General features: G+C 38.5%; 1 protein-coding gene across 4 annotated transcripts in view; it reads right to left on the bottom strand.

Moving 5' to 3' along the window:
- LOC136434560 (voltage-dependent calcium channel subunit alpha-2/delta-2-like) overlaps window positions 1-21116 on the bottom strand; it is a 76482-nt gene that overhangs the window by 37786 nt on the left and 17580 nt on the right. For all 4 annotated transcript variants that reach the window (XM_066427426.1, XM_066427429.1, XM_066427427.1 and 1 more), the window contains exons 3-5: window positions 20680-20802; window positions 9241-9300; window positions 227-368 (exon numbers count right to left, since the gene is read on the bottom strand). In XM_066427426.1, coding sequence (XP_066283523.1) covers window positions 227-368; window positions 9241-9300; window positions 20680-20802 — 325 coding nt within the window. The remainder of the gene's footprint in view (window positions 1-226; window positions 369-9240; window positions 9301-20679; window positions 20803-21116) is intronic.

The following is a 21116-nucleotide window of genomic DNA, read 5'->3' as shown; positions in this document are numbered from 1 at the left end:
TTCTGGATGCCCTTAACACTAAGAAAACAAGGAAGTTAGGAAACTCTCAAACCACACAGTTACAGCATGAAAATTAATTGACCTGCAAGGCTACTAGATAATTGTTAATCCATAGAGCCAATTGGCTAAGTCTAGTTCGGAAGTTATCGATGCCAACTAGAAACATTTGAGTAAAATAGCGACCTATTACTTACAGAGAATTTAGTAAATGTTCCTATGATTTTACCTTGTTCATAGATGTTGACAGGGATGTGTATAGAGCTGTTTGTACGGTTGGTCTGCCCTCCCAGCCATTTGTCACTAGACAGGCCAGGCAGCCTGTGTTCAGGGATCCCGTCCATGGCACTGTAGTACGGTACATCTGCAACCTGAGGAAGGGGGGGGGGTGGAATGTAAAGGTTAATGTTAAAGAATAACACAACAAAAAAGTAGCATATTGAAAATATATATTTGTGAATTTCCAAACACAAGCAAATAAACAGTCAGACCATGAAAGATATGCCTGTGAATTAGTAGCTTCTTTCTTTAGCTGAGGTGGTTTTGGGTTTTGGCAGTTTGAAACCCCCTCCTTGTGCAAGACGGGTATTGTCAATTCTCTGTAACCTTTTACAGATAGCTTCTGGTTTTTTGGCCGCTTGAAGTTTGTGAAACATGGCAAGAGTGCTTGTGTATAGTCTTACGTTAACTTGTCACTAGACTAATCATGACTCTCTGTCATGTCTGATTTATGAGCTAAGCTATTATGAACTTTGACCCACCTTCCTCTTTGTGACGAGCCTAGTATTTACATCTAGATTTGAAAATGCCAATTCTGGAAATGTGCAAACAACCTACCCGCACAGACACAAAGACAGTGACTACAACACCTCTGTTTCACAGAGGCAACATAACAAATAACCACACATTGTAACACAACACAAAAGAACAGAACACATTACAGGACAGCCTGAAATTTGTTTTTAATAGAATTCAGACTTAAAAGAAAAATGTATTCTGTATGATTTTGTTCTTAGGTTCTGCTTTCAAAATTCCAGGCAAACCCAGCATGGCCTCTACTTTCAATACACATGGGAACACACACACTTTTTTTTAAACTGTGACAAATCTCATCTTTCTTCATTACAATAAATGGGTACCAAACAATGTTTACGATGATGCTAGTACCCCGGGCGCAATACATAACACTTCCAAATCACATCCATTGTCATGATTTAGATCTGCAATTTGCAGCCCGATTCATGTGTCACTGAGTACTTAGGGCTATCATTGATCTTACAACCTCTCCAATTACAGGGACTCGCAATCGCCTTGTGGCTTGGAAAGTGTACTGTAGAAAAGTAATTACATCGATTTTGTCGTGTCAATCAATCAATCAATCTTGTGCCACAAGGATTTAAGTGATTGGCTCTCGGATTAAAACACATTAGTAGATCAATACATGGCGACAGCTTCTGAGGGGAAATTCTATACTTTCTTATGCATGTGTAGTCAGAAGTTTTTTGAGGGTTGTTCATGAGGGAGAGGGGTGTCTGGACAATGCTTTACGCTAAATTCAGGAGACTGCCTATAGTCATACATGTATTAGAGGCTGAAGTCAGACAGGCCATTATGCAAAAGTTGACCACCTCCCTATGTGAATAACGGTAGATTACAATCATTATAATAGCTTTTTTACATCTTATCATGGAAAAGGGACGCAGGCCCTTCCTTATCTGGTTGTTACTTTCTCCCTAAAACTTTACTTGAAAGTTTAAAAAAAGAAACAGTTAAATGAATTGATGTAGCCCTAATAAGCAAAAGTATTCCATTAGGGGAAGGTAAATGAATTGTTTAAATTGTTTGAATGTTGATTTCAGGTCTAGAAAAAGATTTTAGAAAAGAATCAGGAGAAAAACAACAACCAGAAGAGTCCCTGCCCTTGGTGCTGATCTATGCCTCCATGAATTCAGAAGGAATTAGAAAGATAGGAATTGATGTGGCTCTACAAAGCAAATATTTCCATTTCTATTGTTTGAATGTTGATTTCACGTCTTTCTTGACTGATTTGTAGAAGAAAAATCAAGAGAACAACAACAACCAAAAAGAGTCCCTGCCCTTGGTGCTGATCTATGCCTCCATGAATTCAGAAGGAACTAGAAAGTTGACTTCCAAGTCTATCCCTGCACACTGGGTGTTCATTTTCAATGCCCTGTCCCCGGGCCTTCTTCTGACCGCCCTCAAATCTAATCCCCAGAAAATGAGAAAATTGTTCCGACCTCCGGGCCTGGGAGGTAGAAAATTAATCAGACCCAAGAAGTGACCTGAAACCTGCTGTGAGGGCAGTTTACACATGTTACACTTCATAATTTGAATAAGGCCATGTTGATTTGATTATATGGATGACATCCGCGCGCCCATCAATTTTAGTCCGTTTGGAAACAAAGGAAAAAAAGTTTTCAACCTTACTGCCAATAGTACAAAGCAGCTGCAAAATGAATATATATAATAAAATTCACATTCAAATAATATTGAAAAACGATTCTAATATCGTAGAATGTCAAAATCAATTCCAAAGCTAAAGGAGAAGATGTGAAGAAATGAAAAATCTATTATTCGGTATACCATACACTCTGTGTGTTAGTTATTTGCTCAACCTTCCTGACCTCGTAGATTTCATAATGTAGGCAACAATTTTTTGTGGCCAAACATTTTCATAATTTGCACGCTCGCATCAGTTTTGGGGTTCCCAGAGGATTTCATCCATAAAATCAAATCAACAGTCATGTAGGGCCAAGTTTTCTTAACCTTTAGCGCTCTGAAGCAGCCATTTGGCACCCATTTCCCTATCAGTTACAGAGTTAGGCAGCAGGGAGGAGGTTAAAGAGCTTTCTCAAATGGTTTCATACACAAGAACAATTTTCGATTTATCATGATTACTAGCATTGATAGCATTTTTTTGCGTTTCGGCGCATGCGCGCCGGAACGCATTGTCCTGGCTTTTACCTTGCAGGAACCAGGGAAGCTTGGTTCAACACTGTGTCGCACACAATAAGACCTTATATGGCAATACGTTCCCAAATCCTTGTATAGCCGTTGCCTTATATGGCAAGAGAGCACGAAAAGGCAGGCAGGCTAGATTTGCATGTGACACAGGAGGGCGACCGCATGTAACTGCTACAACTGTTCGGAAATATCATTGCATTGTGGTTTCGGACTTTGATATCCTGAAAAATGACCATATTACATCTATTCCACAAGATTGCAGAAGAAAAAAAATGATTTCGTCAAGAAAACGACCAAAAATCGGCATAAATGATACCATATAGCAAGGAGGTTAAATATACAAGGAGAACGGACGGGATTAACACCCCGCTGTGCGCTATTGTACTGACCCGCCAAACCCCGTGGCTATCTATTGTTTCCGCCCTCCGGCGGCGCTCCTTTGTTCTGGCAAGTGCTCCTCAGGGTTTGGCGGCAAAACCATTCAAATTCTATGCTAATGAGCCCGATCGTGACGTCAAGCCCTCCGATGCTGGCCCGAGCGACTAGCAAGAAGCCAGCAGTTTCCGAGGATTACCTTATTTGGGAAGCGAATGTGACTTGCGCAGACGGCATTATTGCCGAGAGTGGACTAAGGCGGCCATTTTGGTATGTCTTTCATCGCTGTGCGACAAAGATGGGTGTGTTTACAGGCTTTTTTGTAGCTGTGCACGGAATGTTTTGGCTCAAAAATATGAAGAATATTCTGTGTTAGATGCCTTTATAAAAATATTATAACAGTTTCCCCACCAAAACCGAAGGTTTTCCAGGATAGTTCATAACTTTGGTGTTCCATTGTAATATTTTTTGTTGTTCGACTCCGTCAAGTTTTCTTCGACTCTTCGCAAGACTTTTGCATTATTTTTGTGTAAGTCTGGTCTCTGTGGATTTCATTTGTAGTCATAGGCATGGTTTGGAGCAAAGTATTAGCCACAGGGAATTGTATACTCCGCATTATGATCGTTATGTCACCCCGGAATGTGCACAAACATTGAATCAAACCAATGTGGTTAAATAAAGATAATCGCCACGCTTTCCAGTTTTACTTATACTTATTTATTCGATCTTATAGACAACCTCGACTTGACCTAACCATGTCTATATGTCTATCCGTCCTACGTTCTTGTATGTTTACCCGTATACTGCACTCCCCGTGCACACGTATTTGGCCGCTGGCGGCAACGGGGTTTGTATTTGCCTGCTCTGTCGGATTGTCGCTATCGCTACACGCTTCTTCGTGCCCTATTTCGCTAAAATTGTCCTCAAAGTCGCTGGATTTCAAAGTCACTCCACTCAAAATCGTCATCTCCTGGGAGGGTCATCTTGTGAAAACAGACTGTGAACAAAGACCCAAGCCAGCGCGGGTGATGCAAATTGGGGGTAATTAGCACCTTGACGCGAGGTTGTTGAAACGCACTCTCCTGAAAGAAGGCAAATTGTGTCCTTTCTCCTTGTATATTTAACCTCCTTGCATATACAATCAAACCTGCCCAAGGCGACCACCCGGCGGACCGAGCAAAAACGGTCGCGATGGACAGGTGGTCGCCATGAAGAGGATTCCACTCACATGTTTCCAGGTCGAGGTTTTCAAATACAGTACGTAAATGATGAAAAAATTATGTGAATTTAGACAGCATGACCCTCACCAGGTTCAATTCTCATTGACAGAAAGATCCTACAAAAATTACATTTTCCGTTATCGATGTAATAATTGTATACCGCTACATCGTGTACAAATTTTCGTCATAATTTTGACTACAAAACGATGGTTGCCTCGATGATCTCGCAGCGCCCTCCCGCATTCACACGTTACATTGAATAGTACACACACACACGCACATCATCGAAGTTTTAAGGCCTAAGACAGATCCCTAGAAAACGCCTGCTGGTCCCAGCCTTTTTTGGGTCGCCGACCGCTGGATGAAAGGGTCAAAAAAATTTCGATCTGACAACTAAAGATGAAAACGGAACGCGTTAACGGTGTGATTTCGTCGCGCCGCGCCGCGAAGCTCTGTGCCACCGCATCGAAGGGTAAGTCAGTGCAGCAGAACGCACAGCGTCCAATAAAGGTTTGTGAGATTCATGGAAATAAAAAGAAAATAAGAATTTTGATTTTATTTTTAATTCACCAATAACTAGAGTATTCGTAAATGTTCATACACAAAATCATCGTGTTTTACAAAGGTCAGCGGTACGCCAAATCCTGGCCGCCCGAAATCCAAGATGGCGTCGGGACCAAGGAACAACATTTCTCGCCTGATGTTTTGCCCGCCGCGAAGTCATTTTTCGGCGGAATTTAGCAGGATACAGACACATTTTTGTTGAAACTACAAGAAATAGATAGTAATTTCTGTGAAATCTGACTTTTTGACGCCATGCACTACGTATTCGTTTTGAAAGTTGAGTTTAAATGGAACTGAGTTCACGTTAAGCTATAAGATTACGATAGGCACAACAACATCACAAACATTGTCTTTACAATGTTTATAGGGGGAACGTTTTATTAAAACACTTCATGGAGGAATCGATGGTATAACATTGCTATTCCATATATTTTTGATCTTATTTTTGTCCTTTAAAGTCTTGAAAACATTTCCGTGAAATCCGACAGCAAAATGATCTGATGTCACCACACGCTTGAAAATTAGGCGATCGCCATGGGCAGGGATTGTGCTCTGTGCGGTCCCAATTCGTGGCGGTCGCGGTCGCGTTGGACGGGTGGTCGCCTTGGGCAGGCAGCTTAATGCTTGTGCCTATGGGGAAAATTTTCGGGACCGAGAAAAAGCGGTCGCCATGGCCAGGTGGTCGCGTTGAAAAGGTGGTCGCCTAGGCAGGTTTGACTGTAGTGAGGTTATAGCATTACGTCCAGAGTGACTAGTTACGTACCACAGCTTGGCCGATCTGGCAACGCGAAGCACTTCGGACCCAGAAGATCCCGGTTCGTGTCCGTGCATGGATTTTTTTTTTCTTTTTAGATATTGAATATCAAAAATATATATTGATATTATATTAATCTATCAATATCATATTTATGAATATCATTTTTTTTCATTAATAAATAAAGAAATATTTTATATTTGTTATTTTTAAATATTCATTTAATATATACAAGGCCTTTGTCTTATGAACAGGACTTCATAGATTCCAAACCCGGCATTCGAATTTTTCTGTTCATTGTAATGGAAAATACCGTGCAGCGGCTCCTATGCGCGGTAAGATGATTCTTGCAAAACACTCGCCACTAAACTTCTATCCCCGATGTAAACAGAGGCTCTTGATGTTGTTTGCAAAACAGCGATTCTTTGTTACAGTAGCAAATGCTCCATTGTTCAGTATCGACTTCATTCAGACAACACGGACGTGGAAAGTGGCGCCCCTCGGCACAAAACTATGGGAATTTTCATGAATTTTAGCAAAATTACCCAGGAAAATAAGGAAGAAATGTTGTAAATGCGGAAACCAGAATAATACGGATGAGGTAGCTGTTGATTTGTTTGACATTTGGTAGTCATTTTAGATAGAACCTTAGCTGTTATGAACTTCTATTTCACTTAATTACCATAGTGCTGATGATTCAATGGTGCTTTTTCAAATTTTATGTTTTATTGCGTGCCATGTACATTATTACATTGATAGCTTTTATAATGAGCCTATTATACATTTTACAAATAAGTACAAGTTGTAGGCCAAGACCAGCTTTTTCAAAAGCACTTAAGTTAAGTGACGTAACTTCAAAATTGCTTTCCCCAATCTGCCTTTCTCTATTAAAACAGTACTCATTTCCCAAAATGACAATTTTTCTTATAGACTGAACAGCCCTTGAGTGACTTCCTCTGGCAGATTTTACTTCAAGTAAAGGGAAAAGACAATTCACACTCATAAACGTAGCCGAAACGCCAGCTTTTTTTAAAAGCTCTTGTTTTCTTTGAATAAGAAGTTTTTTATGATCATCACAAATTCTGAGAAATGCAGAGGAATTCCATTTATCGACCGATGAAATGTCATCAATTCTTGGTGATGTCATCCGTTTGGAGGAAGTCATGCTACAGTGTCCACAGATTTCAAATTTGCCAAATGTTGATTAAGGGGCAGATTTTTCATGGGCTTTTTGTGCCTGTCTGACAAACCTATACCACATTCTATATCAAGTAGTCTATTGTTACAACAAAGTCAGTCACAGTTCTTACAATGTACCTGCAATTAGCCCTCGTGCATGAACTTGCAATAAAACTTTCTAGTAATTAACACAGACAATTAACCTTGCCCTGAGACAAAAATGTATTGATTTTTTATGGCTAATAAGATACTGACGCATGTGAGTCTTTGAGCTTTAAGTACTTTTTTAACAAACATTCTTAAGTACTGTTGCAATCTATGATATTAGTTATTACCATGTCACATGCATAATAAATCATCTACGCATAATTTGCTACTCACAATTTCCTGAGGTCATCATCTATTTTCAGGTTGTGAATTTTTCATTGTTCTATTTCGTTGTTTGTTTTGAATACACGTTCTCAATCCTTGTGTATTACTTGCATGATACTTTTCTAATCATTTTCTACTATATGTATATTCTGAATCATCAGTACAAGATGATGTCAAAACTGGTTAGGTTCACCGATAACCTACTGATGCAGTATTACTGGGAAATTATTCCACCACTCTGAGCTTAACTACATCTTTCAAGTATTTAGAACACTTTCCTAACGTGATACATTTGTGTAACACGCCGCCAGCAGCCATTGGACGGGAATAATTGATGAAACCACTGTCACACTAATCCGCCGGAGGATCACGGCACCATCAATTCTAATTAAGTGTCAATCCAGCCTAATTCTGAAGGAAGAATTCATCAAAGCAATTTGATTACAACTCCGAATAGATAATAACAGATGGCGAAAATCAGCTGCATTTGTCACAGTGATTCACACATGATACATAGCAGAGACAAAATCAAACCAAAAGTCATGTATATAGTATTAAGAAGTTGCATTTCTTCCATTTTCTTTTATAAGTCAGCTTGTTGGATGGGATAAAGCAAAAATTGGATAGACTTTCTGGATCAGTTGGCACAATTTACCTCTAATTATTGCTGGAATTGCCCCCTAATGATAAATCATGCTATGTTTTGCAGTCTTTCCTAGAGAATAGCTTAGGCCTAAGAAAATTAATGCTGTGCTTCTTATCACAGTCCTGAAAAGTCAGTCAGTAGGAAATTTTTAAAATTTCTAATCTTTATTTTTTTTTTCAAATACAGTTGTCAAAATGGCAAAAGTGAAATTCCAGACATAAGCTGGACACCTTTCAATGTAAAACTGAAATTCATTAGGACACTCACGTCTGGTATTTTCAACATAACATTTTGATTACATATTGATATACAATTGTACAAGAACAAGTACTTTGGATTTGTGGGCCTGTTGAATAACTTTTTCTATTGTAACAAAAATGAGAACATGTTGAAAAACAATTCTACAACATTTTCATCACTCAAATGTCAGATCAAAACGTTTACGTCCCTTGCCAACAGTCGATCAAAAATAGGTCAGGGTATAGACAGCCTGGGTTTTGTCTAGATTTGGAAGAACAACGGGATACACAACACTGAGTATTCTAGGCCTTATGTGGGAAGATGACATCAACTTCAGCAATTAAAATTAATTGTATGATCCATGGAGACAGTACGATAAGTCTTTCAATATAAGGGCTAAACTTTAAGGCCCCTTTTGGAGAATTTTGAAACCAAACTAGAAATCTTGTCCACAACAACATTTTTCCTAATACAAATATTTTCATTGATATAACTTCTAAAAAATAGATTTGGCAACCTATCATATTGAAAGTCTAAATCTATTGAAAAAAAACCAATATGCATTAAACTAGTCGAGTCCACCGCACCCAAACAAACCAATTTGTAAACAAATCAAAGATTTGAAACAAATCTGTACCGCTCGACCAATGGAAATTTTCTGCCCATTTCAACTGGACAAACAGTGGCAGAAAGGTAGATATAACTTTTGCTGTACAGAAATGACTTTTTTCATCCAATATCATCCTACAATAGAGGCTTACATAGTTACAATTGGAGAGTGTCAACGACACAACAATAAAGTGCACTGGCAATTGAAATTATAGGCAGATCTGAAAACATCTGAAAGCTACCCCTAATAATCAACTTGAAGTTGAAATAAAACAGCCCACTACAGTAATCAATGTTACCTTGATGCTCTGGTTGTAGTTATGGTTGGCAACTGCATTTTCTGCTGCTTCAGACAGACTCTAAGGATTGGAGAAAAAGAAACAATTAATTGAAAATGTTGATTAATAACTGAGGTTTCTGTACACTAGTGTATAATACATGTGTAGTACCTTTACCCTCTAGCCTACAAAAATATCTACTAATATACAGGTGCACCCACAGTAGAACATAAGATACACAGTTCCAATTTGAGTATTTTGAGCCCAGCTTTTCCTCAGGCCTGCAAAATTTATGAGAAGTAAAAAAAAATTGTAATTTTATGGTTATATATTATACATCTGGCCTCCGTTGGTCAGTAAGTTTCTATTAATATACAAAGCTGAAAAAACATGCTTAACTGCAGAATGAGGAATTGCAAAAAACAGATGGTTCATGATTTTACATACAGTAATAATCATGATTATAAATCAGCATTCCAGAATTCCAATAGAAAATGACTCAAATTGTAACCAGGCTGGCACTATGATATAGTGTTGGGGTGAATAAACTTCATTTGATAAATCATTGAGATCAGCTATAAATCCCAGTATATAGCAAGTTCTTACAAAGGTGTAATTTCCTTCCCTATCTAGAGTGAGCATTTTGCACAGAAGGCGCAGAAATAAAGCCCATAATCCCTTGTCAGCAGTGGTTCCCTGAGGAACTGTTGAGGACTGCACACTTCAGCAGGAACTATTGCTGATCAAATTAGCTGATAACAGTCTTAGTATTAGCTTCATCAGGAAACCATGCCTGTCCCATGGAACGTACTGACTCTGGCTTTGCAGCAAGGCCTAAGGCCACACCAATTTAATTTCTTAGTTGATAGATTTTAGCACGAAGACATCATGTTGCTTCACTCCCTGAAACTGTGTGCACCAATTTGAAAGTACACACTTTCCTCTGAGATTCTGTTTTCATGTTGATTTTCCAATCTAGCATTTTTTCAAAAATTCTCTTAACCAAGAAATCGAATTGGTGTGGCCTAAGGGTGTGTTAAAAAACACAAGATCTAGGAATCTAGAATCATTTTTCTTAAAATCCTCTTCTTCACACTTCTTCAGAGACTACATCCCTATGGGCATCAACTCTAAGAACACTTGATCTATGAACGCTAGCTTCCACTCAACCTTTACAAATGCCTTCCAATGGCGAGAACTTAAATGTACATGAACATGTTGGGCTCTTTCACGTGAGAGGCTCTACATAACCAGCCCACCCAGCCTGAATTTTAGGTTAGCGGTTGAAACTGTTCATACCCCTCTCCAAGGTGCTGAAAATAGAGATGCTGTTACCCTACTTCTGTTGTCCCGACACCCCTACATTTCAGCAGCCCTACATTCCAGCACCCCTAAATTCCAGCACCCTTACATTCCAATACACCTATGTTTAAGTTATAAATTAGCTTAGGCAGTCTTGGAACATATGAGTGTGGGGTGTAAACTAAGCTTAGATGTATCTGTCTCCAAGAGGTTTGAATCTGTAGTAGAGCAAAAATAATACTAGAAATGTCTATCGCTGTGTCATGATTTTGCTGTTGAGAGATCAACAGGAAATTTCGAATAAAGTCGCTGCAAACATTTCAAGATTTACAGTATCTTTTTGCACAGTATTTCTATCTTAAAATATCATCAAACTACGCTAGACCTCGAACAGGAACCCCAAACGTAAGCAGGTTGCTAACAGATATATATGTGAGCCTCCAGGCCACCACACAGCAAAATGCAACATCTGTTATCTATGATTAGAAAGATAACAATCTTCCCCAGTAGTCAGAAAAATCCTCCCCTCCAGCAACTATTCCCACCTCCCGTAACACAGTCACTTATTCAGACTCCCCAGGGAAGTGTAGAGGCTTAACTCTGATTTGTTGTTTTCGCAGAGTTTTAAAATGCTTGAGTCCACAAACCCACAGGTTCTAGAGTAAGTTTAAGGCCACAGCAAGTAAATTCTTAATGTTACTGTAAACAAGTCTGGTATTCATCATATTTTTTTTATTCGGGTGCACAGAATTTGCACAATATCAGTAGAATGTCAGCAAAATTACAAACCCTCTCAATTTGTTATTCTATAAACTTTAATGAGTAATAATTATACATCAAACAAATTACAGCAAATGTTATATTGCTTTTTCTTTAAAGAATATTTCGTATACTAGTCTACGATCATTGTACCTTTACCCTATCACTTAGAAAAATATCTTGGGGTACCATTGCACAGGTCCAATTTTGGGTGCATAAAAGTGCATATGGATTATGCACCCAGTATTTCAAGCCCTGTTTATGCATGTGCAACTGTAATTCTCCTAGGCCCTGCTGCCTAACCCCATGAAAGATACAATTTTAGATCCAAAAGGCAACCTTAGTAGCAAGAAGTTTAAATCACATCTATATTTGCATCATAAAAAAGCTTTAAACTATAAATCTTCAAATTGCAATGAATTTCCAAACATCAATAGAAACAAGACCAAACAACAATTTTGTCCAATTTCCAGAGGAAGCTATTGATCGTGAAATCAAATAATTGCTTCCGCCTAGGCAAATACTAATACTTCATAGAACAGGTTGTAAATCTAACAAATAATTTGAGCAATTGTGGTTGCCTGTGGCTTGCAGCAATTAAGTTACTGCAACAGGACTTAATGTCTAATACCTACACAGCTCCTGTCAGCTATCGTAAATCATTAAAACTCTTGGCTGTACCATAATTCTTACCCATTAGCAAACTGGGAAGGACTGAGGGCATTTTTCTTCTGAGGCCATTCTATCTTGCTTTGTTGTTTCTCAGATTTAAGGAAAAATATGTTGTTACAGTAATTGGAAAATAAACATGCAAACAGAGTCTAAGGCCACACCATTTTAATTTCTTGGTTAACGGAATTTTAAAAAAATGCTAGATTGGAAAATCAACAGGAAAACAGAATCTCAGAGGAAAGTTTTTACTTTGGTGCACACAATTTCAGGGAGTGAACAGGGTCTGGTGCAAGTTTTCACCCCAGTCTTCTGTTTTCATTTTTTTTGTTGCTAAAATTTAAAAAAAAAATCTGTTAACCAAGAAATTAAATTGGAGTCGCCTAAGGAGAAAGTCTGCACCTTGAAACACACATTTCAGAAAATGAAATATATTCAGTTCTTTTTCTCCAGCCCCCTGTTTTTATCTCGACATTTTTATTGAATTTTGGCTAAAATTGTCTGAGAACTAAGAAAACAAATTTACCTGTCAAGATTCATATTAAGCACAAAAAGTTTTCATGCCCTTAAAATATATACTTAGCAAAAGCAGCATATTCTTCATTGTGACTGGTTGCCATAAAGTGACACACTCTTCAATTACCCCTGTCTAATATGCTGTCAGTTACATTACACTCTCAACAGGTTGAAAAGAATATTACATGTTGTGAATTAATCAAAATGCACATCATTCATCTGGAATTAACTTGTCTAGCTATGATACTCTGGTATAATCTACATGCTATAAAACACATAGAAAGCCAGTATGTGCAAAATGGTTTTGTCCAGAATTTTAATCGGCATTTAAATGGTAATCAAGTAACTGTCCATTGGTATAACCTCTAATACTATCTTTTAATTTATTTATTTATTTTATTTATTTATTAATCTTTAGGGTAGTCCCTTCAGTTAACAAGTAACTGATTTCCAAGGGAGCCCTAGAATCTAACACTTCAATGTAAGAAAGATTCATTTGGTATAATACAAAGTATATATAAAGTTTGAGCTGAAAATATCACTTGCAGTCACAAACTGTAGTAGCATATTGCAACATTTCCCTAACCTTAACTTATAACTTGTTTATTTCCTACTTCATTTAAAACGTATTAGAGCATATCAGGTGTTACATTGTATTAGGCACAAAGTGTTAATTCTAGCTGAACGCATTCCTTACAGTCTTAAACTAGCAGCATTTTACAACATATTTCAACAGTTCAGACTACCGGTAAAAAGAATTAAATCTGTCTTCACAAAATGATTTTCCTAAATTTTTTCCATTTCCTAGTACTGCTAGAGCTATTTTTTGTCAAATTTCATTTCCTCTAGCTCAAATTTCAAATAAGTTTTCAAACTTTTCAGATGATTATAATCAGTCTATTTGTTTTCTTTACTGCGGTTATTTTTTGTCCCAGGCCTATATTCTGTAACCTTGTGTGCACCCAGCTACACTGTTGTTTGGACCAAAGCCCGGGAATTTGATGGAACACTAAATAGATTGTATAACGTTCCTGATGAAACCGATACGGGCCAAAAGGGAACGTTTAACTGAAGTCTGCCGATATCATCACCATCAAGCTTTCAATTTCCGCTTCAATCGCAACAATCTGGCCGCGTGGGACGCCGTACGTGACGCATGAGGGGATCGCAGCGCACATTTCTCTCCAGCAAGAAGGATTACATCTGGCCCTGCGGAACTTTAAATTTGTCAGCAACTGTTGTTTTCTATATAAATATTTATAGTTATATTCTGGATATGTAAAGTAGTCCTTATCAACACTCTGAAAAACAAATTGAAACGTTCAGTTCTGTTGTAGAGAAATATTTGTACTCTTGATGGGGAAAACAAAGCTAATCAATCCTGGTTATTAGCCCCATTCACATGCAACTTATGATATAATTAGTACATTAACTGATCCTACTCAAAGTAACTCTACCTCCACATACAAACAAGGTACCAGAAAATTCTGTGTTGGCATCACTAGATGTCCTTGTTGAAGGTTTAAGGTATCCTTCCAAAGGTATTGCACAATGAAACAGTCAGGATTTACATAATACTAGACAAATAGAATCTAGCTTTACAATCAAAACTTCAATGACTTCTAAGTCAATTTCTCCAAGTTGATAAAAAAGGATTAAGGGGATTATTCTGTACCAGCTCTCTTGATCCCTTCAGCCTTGAGAGTTGATACAACGTGACAAACTTGCACAAGATAAAAAGACATTAAAAAAAAACAAGGTCATTTATGTCGTCAAAAGGCTGAGTGGCAAGGTTTGAGGAACAGAGGTCACGGTTATTTCTGGCTAGACGTTGCATCCTTGGCAAAGGCACTGTACGGCACTCTCCCCCACTTCACCTAGGCGTAAAGCAGGGCTCAAATTTTTTTTGGGGGGAAATAGGTGCACTGGTGCACCCAACCCAAAAAATAAGTGCACAGAAAAAGATTTGGGTGCACCACATAAAATGAAATTTAATGTCAACAAAACATAAGTTTGACGCTACTGCCTCTCTTAGTTCTGTAACTCTATCCAGATTTCACATTTCAACCAAGCAATACATCAAATAAAGTACAACAAAAGGTTATATTGCTTTTTTTGATACCTACATTTCAAGAATATCATGTACGCTGGAGTACACTAGATGAACCATTACCCTATAGAGTACAAAAATGTCTAGGTGCACCAGTGCACACACAGTCAAAAATTAGGCGCACAGCTCCAATTTTGGGTGCACACAGCTACAGGTGCATGACATTGTGCACCCACAATTTCGAGCCCTGTGTAAATGGAATCTGACATCAGGTGGGGAGGTAAAAGGTGGTGGAAGGAGAGGGATGTGCTCCGCCTTTCAATACCGTGCCCTAAACACAGTAGATACAACATCCCACTGCCTACATGTACAGCCTCAAAAAGGCTAAGGGACTACCTAGTACATGTAGTACCTGCCTACCTTTTGTAGTGCCTGTCTACCGTTTTCAGTCAACTTGTACCACTGCTGAAGTGTCTATCTGATAAACATAATCATTGTCTCTTCAGCTTGGCAATCGATTCCAACACCGTGCCCTAGACACAGTGGATATAACATGCCACTACTTCTACGGCCTCAAAAAGGCTATTAAAGGGACTACCTTCCTAACTACATTTTTCAGTCAACTTGTACCACTACTGAAGTGTCTGTCTGATATACTAATCATTGCCTCCTCAGCCTGGCGATCGATACTGCGACCATGACACAACGATGTTGGGTCAAACATTGACGAGATTGCCTCTGTGATGTTTGCGCTCCGGCACAGGTCAAGGACTATTCAATCCAGCAGACAGTCGATGAAATCAGCATCAAGGATTTGCTTTCATGTTCTGATCTCAAGGATTTTTGTAGCGAACATGGGGTCAATGACTGATAGGTCGATGGCTCTAGCAAATTCAAAAGAGCGGGGGATTCTAAGATTAACAACTGTTACAATTATATATACCCTCACGGCTTTGTCTGCAATAATTTTTATCTGTTTGTGGCCAAATATTTCTAACTGAAATGCGACAGTGGTACAATTTTCACTCTTAATGAAGATCTAAAGCAGGGCCTCAGATATAAGATGTACAGCTGCAGAACACATTGACAGTTGTGTTTCGAATTATGGTCGTGAAGAAAAGGATTCCCCCTTTTTTTAGATTTCCAGCCACAAAGGGAAACGTTTAACTGAATTTCAGGAATTTTCATACTAATCATATTTCAATCATACCTACTATTGCCACAGAAAGGAGGGGAACATGTTGGAAAACAATTCCACATTGCTTTCCTAACTCAAATCAAAATCTTTTGTCCGTTGCCAATGGTATATGTAGATCCAAAAAGGATACTGTCAGCAAATTTTTGCTAGGGTTGTTGGGTAAAGAGAAAAAGAATTTTTCTTTCTAGGCCTAATCATAATGCAATAAATACTAAGTTTTGCTGAATACCTACTAGTCTGTTAAACCAAAGGAAAAATGATTGAGAAAGCTCATCTTTTCCATCTCAACCCCTCCTGCAAGATGTAAACTGTTTGTCACACATTTTTAAGACTTTAAGAGCTTTGGTACAGTAAAATGTCTTTTTCCCTTACATTAATTGCTACAGCCACTCTCAGCCACCAGGAGGCTGTTCAAACCCTTCTCACTAATCCTTGACATGGGGAATGAGCCATCAATCTAGCTACAGATTTTGATGAACAGTAAACCGTTTTATAATTTCAGTGACATCTGGTGCTTTCAAAACGATTCCCGAGCGACCGACGACAGTTCCCGGTGCTGCATCTGAGAGAAACTGACGCAGCAAGACGGGAGGGTCTCCGGAGGGTGAATATAGACGCGGTTGATCTGTCCCCGCCACGCAGATATCACACCACACAAATCAACGCCGCAGCGCTCCGCAAGAAACCTTCTAATATCCCTATAGGGAAATCATGAAACATGATGCTGGCTTTTCACAAATAATCTGTTGCGCTTTCTGTGCTATAATGCGCTGATGTGTCACTGTCGATATTGTTTGTAAGGAACATGCCGTAAATTTGCTTGAGTTCATACAAGTGCCTGTTAATAAGATCATAAATTCTCATCCAGGGAATGCTCTGCTGAATTGAGATAAGCAAAGAGGCATAGGCAATGTCAGAGGGAAGGCATTTGTAATATTTGGTGATAGATGGTTTTGTCTATTGTACTTAATGTGGTACCAGTGGGTTTATAGTTTATACTACAACTTGGGTCTCATCACCATATACATGCATTGGGCCTAATTCCTGTAAATGGATTCATAGCTAGCCATATATGGACTTGCTTCCAGGAAGAAGCAGCATTGATGTCCCATTTGCAGAAACATTCAAAAGAGTGATTGACGTTATTTAACAGGACAAGAAGCATTAACAGTTGAAAGAGTGCAGAAGTTAAGAGAGCATGTCATTTGGACAGCCTTCCATGTATATGTACTTTTATTCTAAAATGTGCTATCTAGAAAACAGATAGAACTGGCTTGTTAAAATCTTAGTGCTCTGTCAGTAATAATGTTTTAATCATTAACTTTACATGTAGATGTCATGGACATAATGGAATGAAACAGCATTAACATTAGTTTAAGTTGATTCAACCTTATTCATGTCGGATTTGCACAGAAAAGGCAAGTCTTTAACCTTTAGGGTCTGCAACATTTTTGTTATGACCTCTGAGATCATAGCCAATGTTCTGTCATACCACAGGTAATGCCAAATTCGATTTCTTGTTTCTCATATTTTCAGCTCCATTAATTAGTCTTTTTATTTGAAAATGATAAAAGATTGCAATGTTATTATTCAGCACTTATAGATCAAACCTTAAATGCTAATACTTTGGCATCAATAGTTAAAGCAGGTAATTTTGTGTTCCTATATTTGTTACAGTTTTCATGTTAAATTTCTCCCTGCTGCCTTACCCCATAACCAATACAAATCTTTTATTTGGATGGGGTCCCTTAGCCGGTGTAATGGTTGGGCGTCATGTTGCCATAATGGTTAGGGTGGGTGGCCTAGATGCTTGAGGCCCTGGGTTCAAATCCCTTGACATGCCACTGATGTTATACCCTTAGGAAAGGCACTTAACAAGACTTTCCTCATTCCGCCCAGGTGTAAAAATGGGTACCTGACTTTGGTCAAGGAAGTAAAGGGCAGTGGAAGGAGAGGATTGCATCCACCTTCCAATACTGTGTCCTACACATAGTCAATGAACAACCCACTGCCCCTACAGCCTCAAAAAGGCTATGGGACTACCTTTCGGTTTGGTTGAAGGTTTATACATCTAAATGTATCAAAGTTGAAAATTCATTATCTAAAACATCAACCAGTCTGGTAGGTTGACTTTGGGACTTGTGGTAGCATTCCTTTAAAATATTGCCTGCCCGCTACAAGGATTGATATATTGCCTGCCCGCTGCATTTACGGCCTACAAGGATCCAACAACCAAGAACCAACTTGCTACAGCCTAAACGGTGGAATTTCGAGGGGACTGGTGAGATGGGCTCTGTCCATTGTGTGAAGTGACATGAAGAATGTTGTCTTTGCCGAGCAGCCTTATCTTTCCTCCCCAAGTTGGAACCACCAGCCAAGACAGCTCCGAAAGATTGAAGACAAGAAATCCACTCGGCAGTTAAGCCATCCCTGGGGCTTAGGCAGTTCCTTATCAATTTTAAAGAAGGACAATGAGTCTTACAGGCGAGAGTGACTGGCCACCATGAGGGATTTACAAAGTGCTTGCTATAGCCAGATAGAGACTTTCTTTGTCAAGATATCTGCACATAGACTACGTAAACTATACATTATGACATATCTTGCCCACACAGAGGAACTAGATGGCACTACAGTCTATAGCATTAAAAAAGCTTTAAAGGCATCCTGAGCATTTTATGAGGCTTGAAACTGGAATAAAAAAAGTCCAATTTCTAGTCATTCCTACAAATAGTAAGTTTCAATAACACTATACCATTACATATCGACATTAAAGGAGCAAAGATACGATGTCGTTGTGTGGTGAAAACTGATAGAAAATACAAGCCCTAATAGACTGATCCTGACTGTCCATCACAATTAGCAGTTTGACCAATGAGAGAGTGACTGCATGTCCGTCAATTATTTGCATTTTTATGTTTTAATTTTGCATCTCTAGGCGCGTGAAACTAAAAGATCACCATGTAGCTTATTTTTGTGCTGCTTTTGAGAACTTTTGATAAGAAATCCGCACGCAGATGTGGTAAACAGTGGCATTAAATGTCAATTTCATTAAGATGACAGCAACTAGAATATTTCCAGATTTCAAGCCTCATAAAATGCGCTGGGTGCCTATAAAGAAGGCATTTATTCAGAGATACTGTAAATCTTGAAATGGTCCAGGTGGTTTTATTTTCAAGGGTTTTGAAGTGACGTCTTAGTGCAAAATCATAACACCACAAATCTGTTTTTTTTTTTACTACAGAATTGTTCCAACTGCAAACTAAAAATACAGCAGAAACCTTCTTTCCTCTCCAAAACACGAAATTAAGTCCCTGCAAAAATAAATATTTTCACAGTACAGTTTCTGTAGTAAACAGTACCAAATCTGAAGCAAAAACCTCACAGGGCTTTCCATAAATATGAGATGGTATAATCAATCAATTATGCTGCTATGCAATAAGACATATCTTGACAACACAGAGCTTTATGGCACCAAAATCCATAGTATATAAAACTTTAGAAGGACACATTTTAAAGAGATCAGAGCCTTCAGTTATCTTACACATGCTTCACCAGAGCCTTACCATTAATTCGAGATGGTAGTTAATAAAACAATATGACATAATCTTGGCTACACAGAAGGTCCAAATGATGACGCAATCATATGATTTTTTTTAAAGGATGCATTCAAAAGATATCAAACCCTTCAGTTGTTTAAAAGAAATCTTACAGGTTAACTTAAGGCGTATCATCAATGTATGCAAGATGGTAGCTAATCATGCAAATATGAAATATCTTGCTAAAACAGAGGGGTAAGATATACACAGTCCATAATGTAGAAAAAAATGTAAAGGATTCATTTAAAGATACATGTATCAGGGCTTATTCTAAAGACTGTTAAAGGGGTGCTGCGCCTATGCCCTGACTACAAATGTGCCCTGGGGAGCAGATCCTCTGACATGCATAAAAATCTGATTGACCAGGGATGCTACTACAAGTAGGTCACATGTGGCCAAAGTCTTTAACTGTGACCTGTCTGACAGTAATTTTGCCCCTCAGGAAGCCTTTAGAATGCCCCATTTTAACTTGAAATTCTCTAAAACTCCACACCATCCCCCGCTTGATCACTCGTCTCCTTCGAAACTCTCCCCCTCGTAGTTTTTTCCTAGAAAAACCCCTGGATTCTTCAGATATCTTACAGAGGCTTTACATGCAAGGCTTACCGCAAATATGACATAGTCAAATATGACGCTGTATACATCATACAGTGAGCCTTACAGGAATATGATAACACCACTGTGACAGTAGGTGGTTATCACACAGGAAACAGATGGCAGCAAGTGCAGTCAGATGTAGTATAATACTATCATTTGGCAGCATTAAAACATATTTATACAATACCATCAAGCTTCAAGATATCTTACAGAAACCAGCGGGGAAACTTTGTCTTTGTCACTAGACACGGAAAATTATAGTTTCAAGGGGATTAGTGCTGCCATAAGGCATTGAAAAGAAGTTCTTAACTAAAAAGTTGAAGTGCAACCCGTATATTCACAAGTTCAAGAGAGTCATGTGAGGCCATGTTTGACAGAGTCTACAGCAGTACCTATTACAGAGGAATCATTATAGAAAGCATTACTAGTAATGAATAGATGAATGAACAAACAAACAAATGAAGGGATCAACAAACAAATGAACAAATAATTATAAGGTCACACCAATTTAATTTCTTGGTTAACGGATTTTTACTTTCAATTTTAGCACCAAAACAATCATGAAAACAGAAGGCTGGGGTGAAAATTTGCACCTGACCTTGTTCACACCCTGAAACTGTGTGCACCAATTTGAAAAGTAAAAATATTCCTCTGAGATTCTGTTTTCATATTGTTTTTCCAATCTAGCATTTAAAAAGAATTTACATTTTTTGATTTTTAATTTTATTCCGTTAACCAAGTAAATAATAAATTGGTGTGGCCTAATATCTGACCTTCAGTGCCTTGGTGCGGACTGCTATGGAGTTGGCCATCTCATTGGTGGAAGTCTCTATCAGCTTGGTACCATTGATGGTCTGGAGGCTCAGTCTTCCCTGTGACACCTCATTAGCATAGGCCTGTCAATCAAGTACAAACTGTCAATCAAAAGTGAAACCCATAAGTCATAGATACATGTAAGGATGTGAAAGAATTAGGGGGGGGGAGTTGGCTGTAACAGAAATGTCTATGTTAGGGAAGAGAACCTAGTATTTACAAAAATATCACTGTAACACATCGATGAAGTTAGACATCCAATAAGATACGTACGGCTCACACAGGTACTAAAGCATGAATAAGATTTGGAAACCGTCAGAGTCCAGTTCTTGTTTAGTCACCTACAAAAGACAGCAGATGCTGTATGAAACATCTGACCATTTCCAACTTCTTTCCA

This window comes from Branchiostoma lanceolatum, chromosome 5 (genome assembly GCF_035083965.1).
Source record: "Branchiostoma lanceolatum isolate klBraLanc5 chromosome 5, klBraLanc5.hap2, whole genome shotgun sequence".
NCBI classification, from domain to species: domain Eukaryota; kingdom Metazoa; phylum Chordata; class Leptocardii; order Amphioxiformes; family Branchiostomatidae; genus Branchiostoma; species Branchiostoma lanceolatum.
Note: the sequence above shows the minus strand (reverse complement) of the source record. Positions and strands in the feature narration are given on the sequence as shown.